The 14,554-nt window shown below is 38.0% G+C and overlaps 1 protein-coding gene across 2 annotated transcripts in view; it reads left to right on the top strand.

The window, feature by feature from the left end:
• LOC139941015 (polycomb group RING finger protein 3-like) overlaps positions 1-14,554 on the top strand; it is a 63,914-nt gene that overhangs the window by 40,519 nt on the left and 8,841 nt on the right. Inside the window, exons 5-7 of one of the 2 annotated variants that reach the window (XM_071937429.1) lie at positions 1,354-1,419; positions 9,592-9,797; positions 11,995-12,075. In XM_071937429.1, coding sequence (XP_071793530.1) covers positions 1,354-1,419; positions 9,592-9,797; positions 11,995-12,075 — 353 coding nt within the window. The remainder of the gene's footprint in view (positions 1-1,353; positions 1,420-9,591; positions 9,798-11,994; positions 12,076-14,554) is intronic. The other variant, XM_071937430.1, reaches the window with a different exon arrangement.

A 14,554-nucleotide genomic window follows, 5' to 3' on the forward strand; every position in this document is an offset into this window, starting at 1 on the left:
TAACCGCTCAGCCACGACACTTCCATATTATCCACCCGAGTAATGTGCCTGTGATTTTGTTCACAGAACTCGGGAGAGTAACAAGTATTAATTGCTTAATACACCTTGGGGTAAAAGTAAACCCCAAATTAATAGACTTAGTTTAGACCATTAGCTGATAATTAATTTGAGTAGGCTGGATGATTTTAGGTCAGTTCTTAGTTGAATGTGTTTCAGATAAAAGGCCAGATTTCTGGGCTACAAATTCCTGTTGCCACTTTGTATCCATAGTACTGTATCTATGTTTGCAGAGTGGTGGAGTACTGGCCACTTGACGTGTAATTAATAGCAGACATGTTTTCTCACCTTTATTAAAAAATACTTCCCATGCTGGTCGATATTCAACAGCTGTACTTTTCTTTTTAGGCTAAATATTTATTGTTTTCTTCTTGTGATGCAGACTGGCTGTTAGTTATGAATAACTGAGAAATTCCTGCAATTTACATACATTGAAGTGTCAGTTTTGAAAACGCTGGCAGCTGCTCTCTGAACGGATATTGGTGTCCCAGTATGCCTTGATAGAAATTGAACAAAATTGTTGTGGCAAGGTTCTTGCTTGACTTGGATGGATTTGTAAATCTGGTAGTTCCGGGCTAGCCGGCTAGTGGCAATTACGATCCCGGCTTCATAGTCTTAAGTCTGGAAAAAAAATTCACCCCCAACAGGATTGGCCTAGTGGTGTCTTGGCTTAGCCGTCTGATCTTAGTTTGAATCTCTCTGGGGGCACTACATGGAGTGGGTTTTTAGTTCCTACCCACCGACTGCATGGGTTTTTCCCTGGAATAATTCTGTGAGGTTTTCATCCGACATCTAAAACTGAAACTCCCTTCCTCGTCTTCTCTCCATTCATTGTGGTTTTTTATTTGTTTAATTTTTTATTTTATTATTATTTTAAGTTGAACTGTATGGATTTTATATGCTGGCTTCTTATCCAAAATGTTTCCCTTTGATTACGTTTATTTTTGTTAAATCTCATTCTATTTGGTTAAGTGCTGGTTGATTGTTTGTTGTTTTGATTGTTTATAATTCTTGCTCATTCATCAAATGTGTTTAAACTGTAACCTTTTAGCTATTTTTTAGCTTACATGTTCTAGCGCAATTAAACTATATCGGTTGTCATGCTGTTCATTCCTTTGTAACGTTTTTATGAAATAAACCAATAAATATAAATATTGGGTTATTGGCTAGTATAGTGATTAAGCTTATTCTGAGAGTCCTTGAAAACAGGAGACTTCTGAAGCGCATTTTAGTTCATTGATAAAACATACCTTTGTTTATTTATGCGTTTGTTAATTTTCTCGGTTTTCGCCAAAGGTGAGAAGAGGAAAGAGAAGCTTTTCTATGAATCCTTCGGGAAGAAGGAGCCAGAAGAGAAAGAAGGTAAGTGGCCAAGTTGGAATTATATCATTAGGAAGCTGTACCAAGTTGGAAATAAAGACAGAATTATATCATTAGGAAAATGTACCAAGTTGGAAATAAACAAGATTTATATAAGTTGAAAATGCCCAACTTGGAATACAAAATTGAGTCATATCAATTGGAAAATTCCCAACTTGGAACAGAAGAAGGAGTCATATCAATTGGAACATGCCAAAGTTGGAATACAAAACGGAGTTTCATCCATTAGAAATAGAAGGGATGCAAGACACAATCATGGCGTTTGTGAATTAACGGCTGCAGCTGTGGCAGTAAAAAATGCCAAAATTGGAATACTGATTATTATTGTTTTTTATTTTGGATACTTACTCCAGCAAATTCTATATAATAAGAGCTTAAATTGTTATTTATTTATTATTGTTTTATTGTTGCACATGTATGTGAAATGTTTAGCGACCTAGATTGTGTATGCAACAAAATAAAAATAAAAATAAATTAATTACAACACACACACCAAAATCATCAGAAGTGTTAATTTCATTGTCACCAGTGGTTTTTGTGGGGGTGTTATTTTTAATTTTGTTTCCGACAAAAAAAACATTTAAAAGGGAACTCCCCTCGTTCTTCCATGTTTCGGCAAATCGGAAATAATCTCTTCATGTAATAAATAGCCTCGCTGCAAGTACAGCAATGAGGAAATGTTCAAAGCGGAAAGTGACCAGGTTTGGAATTGGTTTAGAGGGGGAATTCACAGTGTAAAATAACCCGTGGGTCCGTTGTTTGCCGACCACTTTCGACTTGCTTTGCTGTATTGGGGCTGCATATTGAAGATATTCTATAGAACTTATTACCAACGTAGGATTTCGCAATGCTGGTTTAGGGCATGTGTTTTTACATTATGCAAAATTATTAAAACCATAGTGGTAGCCAGAGGGGCGTCTGGGTGTCTTTTGGACACCCTGTTTTAAAATTGGACACACTGTTTTATATGTCATTAACATGTAAAATGCATTTAATTGCGAGTGAACAGTTTGGACAAGTGCTGCATTTTTTCAATTTTCAGCAAATCTGGACACTCTTTTACCAAATCGGGGGTAAAGAATATTATATAAAAATAATAAATATGGCAAATAAAATAAATGTCAAAAACAACCCGTTAAAAATCTAGTACAATTGTCACTGTTTAAAAGATTTGCATTCCTCATAGACAATGTAGAATGTTGTCTGGCTTATACTTCTTGATGCATCTAAAACCTGACCTCCATATATAAAAACTCAATTTCTCAATATTTGAAGAATCAAAAAAGAATGACAACAAACTGCAAAACAAATCCTTGAAGGCCCATATTTCCCTGCCTTGAACTGAAAATTCAGGGCTGTGGAATAGTTCCTCAAAGAGAGCAGCATGCTGAGTGAATATGTTACAGCAGCACTTAGAGAGAGAAAAAATAATGTAATATTTTGTTCACCGTCCCCATGGCATTTTGGAAAACTATGTTACACAAATATTCGCCTCAAGGGAAGAATGAAAATCACATCAGATGCCTCTTCGCTGGCGAGGGCAGACATTTTTTCTATTAGTTGGATGCATAAGTATCAAGTATGTGTTTTTTTACCAAGCAGGTTATCCAAGCACACTTGCTTTAATATCGTTAGATACAATGTCCGATGAAGATTCAATACTGATTATGTTTTAAGTTGAAAAGCCCTTTTTTTCTAGATTTTGTGGTTTTTTTTCTCAATTTTAAGGGGAATGGTGAGAAGCCTACATCAGCGTATGATAGTATTTAAAAGTATTTTGAGAAACGTTTTGCTTCTAAAAGTAATGTGGTAATGTAAAAAGATCATAATTTTTTTTCCCCAAAAATTTTCTCTTAATTGAGATATTACATATCAAATATTGTTTGGTACACTGTTCAATATCGCCATGGTTGTTACAAAATGTATCATATTAAAAAGTACAGTGCTTGGATAAAAGACAGACAGTGAAGTTTGTACATGCACATGTACATTATCCATTCTTGATCTGTCTTCTTCTTCAAAGAAAACTAAGAGAGGATTAAAATAAACGAACTCTACTGAAAATAGTGATGCAGGTTCAAATTTTATACACTTCACAGAAGGAAAAAAATTATTTCTAATAGTTAGTGGTTTTAAGGGAAGGTACACCTTTGGTAATTGTCAAAGACCAGTCTTCTCACTTGGTGTATCCCATCAAATGCATAAAATAACAAGCCTGTGAAAATTTGGGTTCAATCGGTCATCAAAGTTGCGAGAAAATGATGAAAGACAAAACACCCTTGTTGCATGAATTTGTGTGCTTTCAGATAGAAATAAAAGACTTCTAGCTAGAAGTCTTTTATTATTTTAGTGAGAAATTACCTCTTTCTCAAAAACTACGTTTCCCACAATGTTTTATACTATCAAGATCTCTCCAATGCTCATTACCAAGTCGGTTTTTAAGTTAATATTTGTTTTGAGTAGTTACCAAACGTGTACCGTCCCTTTAAGTAGGACAGCTTAGACTGGTTGGTGTATTCCCCGATGACGTTATGTGTCATTACGTGACACGTGAGGGGATGCCTTAATACGTCATGTCTGCTCCCCTCCCCCTATCAAAGCAGTTCTTGCTTGAAGTCACCCTTTTTGTCATTCAGGCTTCCTGGAGTGCACTGGTACTTAATAATGCAGGTTAGACCAGTGTGCACTGCAGCTGTCAGGAACACTGTGTGTTAAAAAATTATTCTTGACGCTGAATCCACAGAGGAATGTTTTATTTGTTTCTTGAAGGGGCACAGCAATTTTTCTCTGGTTAGGGACACATAAATTGTCCTCTGATAAGGGACACTTCTATGTAGGAAAATCTAAAATTACATGGGAACTTTGCAAAGGGAATCGCAATAAAAACACAGGGCACCACGGCAATTGCTGTGGGTGCCAGCTTCGCATCCTAAATATAGAGAGAATTTTGTTTTAGAAAATTTCCATCGGAAAAGCCTCGCCCTTGCATTTTGGTAGATTCGGCTGTCTTCTCTACTTTGACTTGCAAAAGGCCTTTACCAATAACGTATTTGAAATGTCACGAAACATGGTTTATGCGTTTCAAAATCAGACAGAAATAATGCTGAAAGAGCAAGGCTGCAAAAAAAGTATCCTTTCCTATGGTTTGGCATAGATGCCGAAAAAAAAGAAAATGCAAAATGCATTTTCTAATTAGCCATTTGCATGTTACAGAACATGGTAAGTGCATTTCAAAATCAGGCAGAAAGAATACTGATTGCGTGAGGCTGCAACAAGAATCCTTTCCTAGTTGGGCATAGATGCAGAAAGAAAGAAAAAAATGCAAAAAAAAAAAACATTTTTCAATAAGCCATTTTGCACGTTACACAACACAGTAAATGCATTTCAAAATCAGACAGAAAAAATGCTGAACGGGCGAGGCTGCAACAAGAATCCCTACCCAGTTGGGTGTGTCATACAGGAAAAACAAAATGCATTTTCCAATAAGCCATTTTGCACATTACCCAACATAGTAAATGCAGACAGAACGAACGCTGAATGCAGTTGGGCGTACTGTACATGCAGATAAAGAAGAAAAAAGAAAGAAAAAAAAATGTGGTGCAAGAAGATCTTATTTTTAATATCGCAATGGAAATTACTCTTTGCACGGGGGCCCCGTAACCAAACACATGTCCATAGATAATCCAGACTGCAATTGGACTGAATTTGATACTGGAGATAGAGAGCAAGTGGAAACCGGATCCGTCCAACTCCAGCCATCACTCTCTTGTTGCTGAAACCATTTCTCAGGGAATCCGTCATAAATCGTTTTCATCTACCAGAGACACAAAAAATGTACTTTTCCTCATTCTTCCCACTTTTGATTTGGTCTTCAAGTGTTTCCACACTCCTTGTGGTTCAACTGTAGCCAACTCTCTTGATGCTGAATCGTTTTTCAGGGAATCCGTCATAAATCGTTTTAATCTACCAAGACAAAACAAAATTACTTTCTGTCCCTCCTTTTTCCCACCTTTGATTTGGTCTTCAAGTGTTTCCACACTCTTTGTGGGTCAAGTGTAGCCAACACGCAAAACATTTACAGCTTCATAAGTTGAGAAAATAAAACTAGCTGTTACAAACTGCTTACCAACCAAAAGGACTCTGCTGTAAAGGCCCCAAAATAGTTAGTTGTCTGACGTTTTCTTAAGATAAACGGTTTCTCAAGGAATCAGTAATATACATTACTCTAATCATTCATCGTCCAAGAAAAAATATGGAATTTGTTTTCCTTCTTCCCACCTTCGATTTTGTGTTCAAGTGTTTTCACACTCCTTGTGGTTCAACTCTAGCCAACTCGCAAACGTTATGAGACAAAACCATTTCAAATGCTCCAGATTGCAGAGTAGAGTTTGCAAAACCAAATTGTGATGACCTTTTTTTTTTGGGGGGGGGGGGCTTTCGACAAATGAAAACAATGACTGTTGTCCAGGGCCTTCAAATCTTTTCTTCTGTGTCAAAATAAAAACTGAAGCTCTGGCAATCCTACATATGGGGAACAAATCAATACTGGGTTGAATTCTGCATGAGTTATTCCGAAATTATGGAGCGTATCATTAACCCTCAAATAGACTGAGCAGGTCTTCCCCTTGGTTTTTAGGAATACGCTTCAATGCTGTGATGTGTGAAGATAACAAAAATCACTTACTCACAGTCTTAGTTAAACCATAGAGCAAGGTCGTATAGTTAAACAGAGCCCAATGTTTAAGTACGCAGCAAGGCTTTACCGTCCTTTGCCAAATTGTTCGTGTAAGAAACTTCACAGTGACTATAAGCAAGCTGGTCAAAACAGTGAGACCAATTAAGAACTCGTTCCACGGCAGTGAAGTTAATAACGAGAAGTCCCTATGGTCCACTAAGCGAAAGTAGTAGTCTTGGCCGATTTTCTACCTTCCATCCTGGTAGTTAATAAGCAGGACGGTTCTTTTTAGAAGAAGTCTACTGAATTCTGAAAAATATACTCCATGGCAGTAGAATTTATTGCAAGTAAAGTTCTCAAAAGAACATAATCTACCCAGCGACCGGTAACTTACCGCGAACCAAATGTAAATTGACATAGTTCTAATTAAAATTAAAAAAAATAGAAGAAAGAATTCAGATATTAACATTTAACAATTAACTACAACATTGTTTTCTATTAAGTAAACTTTTACACCGCAAACACTCCCTCCCCAATTGCTTAATCGTTCATGTTAGGCATAAATCAATTGAAAACCATCGAACGGCATGAACAGTTTTCTTCAAAGCCAAATTGATGTTTCCTTAAAGAAAAATTTAAGCAACTCTTTAAAAACTCAACAATCAACAAAATAGATTTTTAATAAGGTGAATTCTAATCAAGCCATCATTGCATGACGAATACACCACCCTCCCCCTCCCTCACCACTATATACAATCATCATCAATTACAATTTTTCCGGAGCCCTACTTTCGTTCCTAAGCACTCTGAGATTTAGGACAGTGCCGACGGGGCTGTAGCGTTCATTTACACCTCTACTACGCACCCACACACACACACACATCATCATCATGCCATGGGCAATGTTCGGCCGGCACACTCGCCCGCCCGTCCACACACACAGCCCCATCTCAGATAACTCCCCTCTCTCTCTCATCTAGGATTCTTATAAACGCTGGAGGGCCCCGTAACATGGACAATAGGTGACCCTCATCCAACACTTAGTAGATTAGCTATAGGCTGAGTAGTGTGTAAATTGGCTGAATATACTGCTTGGCCGCGGTTCAGATGAGGGATTGGGGAGCTGGGGGGAGGAGGGTTGATGGTATGCATGGGTGATTGCAAGCCACTGTTAATCACCATCGCTGCGTTGGTTACAGGAATGAAACCAAGAAAAGAACGGATATTTATGAAGTTTTTCATTTCAAATTTAGAGTCAAATTACTTTTTTAAGGAGGAGTGTCATATAAGAATACATATCAATAGCAATGTTATTGCTATGTATGCTTTATCATATTCATGTTGACTGGTTTGGGTGATTGTGCAATATTAGATATGAACATTACAGCTCTTGCTTTAAAGGTAAATGGATATTCATGGTGGTGAATTACAAGCCTTCTATTTCTCTCTCTTGTGGGGACAAGCTAGTTAAAGTTACCTCTGTGGGGAATAAGAGTTTGTCTTATTGAAATGTACCGCTTGCCGCGGTTCAAATGGGGATTAAGGGGACTGGGGGGAGAAGGGCTAATGGTATGCATGGGTGATTAGAAGCCACTGTTAATCATCATCGCTGCTGTGTTGGTTAAAGAGGATGAAACCAAGAAAGAGGTCGAATATATGAAGATTCTCATATTAAATTTAGAATCTAACCACCCTCAAAGGGTCTATGTAACTTTTGTAGGACAAAAAACACAATGTCCACAGATTTACACTAAACTTACACAGTTTGAAGATAATGATAGTAGAAAGCTTCCCTGAAAATATTACGTGCTGAGGTGCTGTAGTTTTTGGGAAATTAGTAAAACAATGTCATTTACAAACGTATTTTCATGACATTGTTTTACTCATTTCTCAAAAACTACAGCACCTCAGTAAGTAATATTTGAAGGGAAGCTTTCCACTATCATTATCTTCAAACCCTGTAAGTTTAATGTAAATCTATGGACATTTTAAAGGTACCCAAATCCTTTAAGGAGTAGTGTCATATTTATTAGAATACTTCAATAGCAATGTCATTGCTGTGTATGCATTTTCATATTCATTTGTACTGGTTTTGGTTATTGTGCAATTTTAGATACTTGTATGAGCCTTGCAGCTCTTGCTTTAAAGCCTGATATTTTGCTATCTTGTGGGGACAAGCTAGTAAAAGGTACCTCGGTAGGGAATAATACACAGTTATGTTACCTTTAACTTTTCTTGGAGTTGTCAAGGACCAAATTATTCATAGGGGGGGATCTCTGTTTCTAGAGTGCAGTTCATAAATTCAAATTTCTAAAGTGCAGTTCATGCTTTCAGGTTCCAGTACCATATTTTCCTCCACAGAATTGTCTAATTTAAAACTGTATCAAGTATAATTCCCAAATGTGGTTTCATTAAATATTCATGTATTTGTTCATGTTACACCTCCCCATCGTTGCATATCTCAGAGAAAAAAGTATCCCTCATAGATTCGCACCCCTCCCCTGAGAAGCCTTTTGAATTAACAAACGCTAATCTTTGTTTGATTTTAATCTTCATACAGTGTTTGCTCATACACCTTTCCTTGGCCAATAACAGTAGTTCAGTCTGATCTTCTCATACTGAAATAAGACACTGCGGTTTTCTTTGTCTTTTGGGACCACACTCTATGCATGACCCACTTTCCAAATTTAAAAAACCAGATTCTTATCTGTTGTAGCATATACGCATTAAATAAGGTTCAAGTCCCGGTTATGAGACCCGTGTCCCCAAGCAAGACACTTAACAATATTGCTGCTTCCTTCGGATGGGACACAAAGTTGTTGGTCCCGTGTGTTGTGTAATTCACATAAAAGAACCCAATACATTTATCGCAAACAGAAGGGGTTCGACGCTGTGTTCCAGGTGTGATTAGCAGCATATTTTTTGCCACATCACCTTGTAAACTATTACATGGTGCTATAAAGGAATAGGTGTCATACTTAAAAAACATAGCTACACATACAGCGTACCTTGCAGTTATTATTATAATTTACGACTGTGGAAGTGTCGTGGCCGAGCAGTTCAGAGCACCGAATTCATACTCTGGTGTTTCTGATCAGCAGAGTGTGGGTTTGAATCCCCAGCCGTGACACTTGTGTCCTTAAGCAAGACACCCATTGCTTCGTCCTTCGGATGGGACGTAAAGCCGTTGGTCCCATGTGTTGTGTAATGCATGTAAAAGAACACAGTGCACTTATCGAATAGAGAAGCGGTTCGACCCGGTGTTCCTGGCTGTGGCTGCTGTATGCATCGTAGCACCTTGTAAACCCTTATAAGGTGCTACATAATTGGTTCTCAGAATTCATAACTTCAATAATCTTTCTGTATAAATGTATATAAGCGCCTTGAGTACCTTGTTTGGTAGATACGAGCGTTATTATAAGACTTCGATATTTTTATTATTATTATTTCCTCTTTCTCTGTCTTGTCTTTCACTCCAGCAGAAGAAACCAAGGAGGATTGCATACTGAAGGAGGAGGATACGGACTGCCACCGCAGCGATGAGCAGGTCAAGATATGCCTAGAGTGCACTACGGAGCAACTCCGGCCGCTGCGCAAGAAATTTCTCCGCATCTCCGCCCAGGCCACCATCAATCACATCAGGAAGTTTGTGGCCAAGAAACTCAAACTAGAATGCTTTCAACAGGTAAAGACAAAAAGTTATTTAGGTTTAATTTGATTGCCCTCTTTCTTCTTTCCATTACATTAGGCAGTAAGGGTGTATCCGAATTGGCGGCTACGGCTACGGCTACAACTGTTGCTAAGGGTATTGCTTTATATCTAGCTCTAGTCCTAGCTGTAGCCGGCAATTCGGACACAGCCTAAAGTCTAGCCTGAACGTCTGACATCATTCTTCGAGGCTCGTGAATAACGCCAGAGACCGGCATCAAAAAACCGGCGTGTAGTTTGACCTTTGACCTCCCTCGTTTCACATAGAGATACGCGATGTGACAGGCGGCAGTGTACTGCATGTTGTCACTGCACGGAGCCAATGATATCATTGTATCCAATAAAATCACTGGATCTAGCGGCGGGGACCTGTCTTTATCCTTGCTTTATCCCAGTCTACCTAAAGTCTTGAACAAATGTCTGAAAACATTCAATGGGGGACTCTAGGAGGCAGCAGACTTACCAGGTAAGTCTATTGTCCTCTGTAATGTGCGCATGCTCAGATCTCTGTAAACAATGGAAATTTACCTGGTAAGTCTGCTGCCACCTGACGTCCCAAAGTCTCCAATTGGCGCGGGTTGTGTAAGGGACACTGCTGTTCACCGAAATATGTGTATTGTGTCTGCTGGCTGGCTTTAAAATTATTTATTATTCAATTGAAAAACACAAGAGAACCGGACTTGTTTGGTCATGAGTTTACTGGCCCAACTCTAAAAACCACTGGCCTACGGCCTGTGGTCTAGTATTATTTTCAAGCCTGAACACCTGTGTTTATTTCACTCTGTGTGTCATTGGCTGAGCGGTCTAGATCACCTAGCTCTTGTGATGTCAGCAGATGAGTGGGTTCGAATCCTGGTCATGACACTTGAAATTGTCATCTTTGGCCTTGTGACATTATTGTGAGGTGATCTTTCATAACATTTTAATTTTTTTTATTTTGACTTGCTTGAAATAGTTCAGATTATATACCTCACATATAGAATCCTCTAATCTGATTGGTTAAAAAGGGAGTCATGGAAATAGCTATGCCCACTTTTTCTTTCAAGATGACGTCATATTGACTATGCCCGGGGCATAGTCAATTGACTATGCCCGCCCTGGAAAATAATGGATCTGTCTCAACACACTGTATTCCTACATGTAGGTCGCGCAAGTGTTTGATGCGTTGTATACGTTCGTCGTGTCACGGCGCGAACTACATGAACTATAGCTGTGACCTTTATTCACAGACGACCTTTCAACGTAGTTGTTTGTGTGGGAAATTTAATTGTTTGTGTTCATGCCAAACTCGCAACGTAAAATGGCTGATCATCTCATTGACAACCACATGAAATCAACCACATGTAAATATGTTTCTGTCGACGTTGACTGATGTTGGATTTTAACTGTTATCCCAGTTGGATTGGTATATTTTTTACCCGTGTTGGATTTTAACTGTTACCAACATTGTTGGTATCTTCATGCAAAATGAAAGACATGATTTTGGTAAGTTATTATTTACACTTTTTTGTATACACTTCATAATCAAGGCCCAGTTCATGACATCTTTTAACCAATCAGATTAGAAGAATCTATATTGTTTGGTATGTTAAAGTAATATTGACTGCTTATTATTCGGGGAACAGTTGAAATTATAGGCCCTCTGTGATGTCAAAACCATGACTTTGCCCTCAGCTTCGCTTCGGGCATAGTCATTGTTTTGAAATCACCTTGGGCCTATAATTTTAACTGTGCCCCTCATAGCAGTCAATATTTCCATATTAGCCATGATATTTAAAGACATTGGACACTATTGGTAATTGTCAAAGACAAGTCTTCTCACTTGGTGTATCTCAACATATGCATTAAACAACAAACCTGTGAAAATTTAAGCTCAATTGGTCGTCAAAGTTGCGAGATAATAATGAAGAAAAAAAACCACCCTAGTCACATGAAGTTGTGTGCTTTCAGATGCTTGATTTCGAGTTCGTGGAAAATTACTTATTTCTCGAAAACTACGTTACTTCAGAGAGGGCCGTTTCTCACAATGTTTTATACTATCAACAGCTCATCATTACTCGTTACCAAGTAAGGTTTTATGTTAATAATGATTTGAGTAATTACCAATAGTGTCCAGTGCCTTTTAACCATTGATATTGCATTTTTAACATGAATATCTCATCACTGTCTTTTAGGTGGAGATTCTATGCAATGAAGAGTTACTAGGCAAGGATCACACTTTAAAATTTGTATGCGTCACAAGATGGAGAACAAAGGTAAGTTGCAAGCAGAAAACAGTGGGAAATCAATTATTTATATGACATGTTTTTTTGGCTGATAACCTATTTTCCCTGGTATTAAGCACAGATGTTTTGTGCTTAAAATTTACTTAAAGGGTCTCAAAATATGCTTTTTGTAGGACAAAAAACACAATATCCACAGATTTACATTAAACTTACTCAGTTTGAAGATAATGATAGTAGAAAGCTTCCTTGAAAAAATTACTTGTTTAGGTGCTGTAGTTCTTGAGAAATGAGTAAAACAATGTCATGAAAAATAATTTTCGTCTCAGTGATCATGAGACGTAAATTATTATAGCATGTAAAATCGTACTTTCAAAGTACCCAAATCTTAAGTTAAGACCAGGGCCCGGTTTCATAAAGCCTGTAAGCTAAAAAAAAAAAAACACACAGAAAAGTATTGATTTACAGAAACAGGCTAACAGCCAAAACTATATTAAGTTTAGTTTGTTGTGACTAGTGCCCTACTCAATTTTTGCTTAGAAAGGAAATTAGTCAAGCAGTATTTTCTGCTGGAGAAATTTCTTTGCTAAGCTTTATTTAACTGGGCCAAGGTGACATTACAAATTTGCTTAGACTAGATACATCATACTTAACAGAAACACGACACCCTAAGCAACATTTTACGATGTTTAGCAAATTTGTGTTATTCACAGCTTCTTGCCTTTATAGCTTGATGTAGTTGGGCTGTGCTGAATGACAAACTTGCTTAGACTAGATACGGGCAATCTCGGTAGTCTAGTTGGTAAGACACTGCTCTAGAATTGCAAGGGTCGTGGGTTCGAATCCCACCCGAGTAATATGCCTTTGATATTTGTTCACAGGACTCGGGGGAAGTACTGAGTATACAGTGCTAACACACATCGGTGTATGGGTAGAAACCAAAGTTAATAGACGAGATACATATACCCAACAAAAACATGACACCCTCAGCAACATTTTACAGTGCTTAACAGCTTTGTGTCTAGTGTCCCATATCTTCTGTTGAGAGGAAAGTGCCCCCTTGTTACACAAAAAAAGGACCAGCCCCTTGAAAAAAATCTCCTGAAATTAATAACCAAACCTGCTGCAGTTCTGGTTCACCCAAATCAAAACTGAAGATCAGTCATTGTCAGGTTGTTTTTTTTCCCCAGCCCAAGACATAATTTTGCCTGTGGGTGTTGGCAGGCTGTAGTGCAAAGTGTCAGTGACTATGTGGATCATATTGCTCATCATGCGGGGATATCGGCTTACTTACTTATATCTCCCTTAAAGGCACTGGACATGTTTGGTAATTGTCAAAGACCAGTATTCCCACTTGGTGTATCCCAACATATGCATAAAATAACAAGTGTGACAATTTCGGCTCAATTGGTCATCGAGTTTGAAAGAGAATAATGAAAGAAAAACACCCTTGTTGCATTACTCTGTGTGCTTTCAGAGGCATATTAAAGGAACACGTTTGCCTTGGATCGGTCGAGTTGGTCTTTGAAAAGCGTTTGCAACCGTTTGTTATAAAATGCATATGGTTAGAAAGATGTTTAAAAAGTAGAATACAATGATCCACACACATTTGCCTCGAAATTGCGTGGTTTTCTTTTAACTTTGCGAACTAACACGGTCTGCCCGGCCATTTATGGGAGTCAAAAATTTTACTCCCATAAATGGTTGTGTTTGTCGACGAGGTAAAAGGAAAACCACACAATTTCTAGTGATACTCGTGTGGATCATTATATTCTACTTTTAAAATATCTTTCTAATCATATGCATTTTATAAGAACTGATTACATACGCTTTTCAAAGACCAACTCGACCAATCCAAGGCAACGTGTTCCTTTAAAAGGCTTCAGCTGAAGTTTTGTATTATTTGAGTGAGAAATTACCTCTTTCACAAAAACTATGTTACTTCAGCCTTTGTTGCTCGTTACCAAGTAAGTTGGAACGCTAACAAAAAATTTGATAAATTACTAATAGTGTTCCAGTGCCTTCAATAGTGTCTCAGCTAGCGAGCTGGCCAGACTTCCATTGGACACTGCCTGGGAAGGATTTCGAGAGGCCTCGGGCCAGCTCAACAGAAAAATTGCTGGCGAAATGCTAGACAAATGTCACTTGCCTAGCTTAATGTAGCCAGATAATCAAAATGGCCACAAGACAGACTGTCTGCTGCTTTGACTGTTTTGAAATCTGCTTGCTAAAAAACAAAATCCAGGTACTAGGGAAGTTATTATACATTTGATAACCACCCTTACAGCCATTGGACACTTGGCGGAACAGAAAAAAAATTATGAGTTCACAGATTTACAAATAACTTATAGGGTTTACAGAAGGTAATGGTGAAAGAATTCTCTTGAAATATTATTCCATGAAATGCTTTACTTTTTGAGAAAAACATTAAAACAATATCAATTCTCGATATCGAGAATTACGGATTTATTTTAAACACATGTCATGACACGGCAAAACGTGCGGAAACAAG

The sequence above is a fragment of the Asterias amurensis genome, chromosome 8, assembly GCF_032118995.1.
Source record: "Asterias amurensis chromosome 8, ASM3211899v1".
NCBI lineage: Eukaryota > Metazoa > Echinodermata > Asteroidea > Forcipulatida > Asteriidae > Asterias > Asterias amurensis.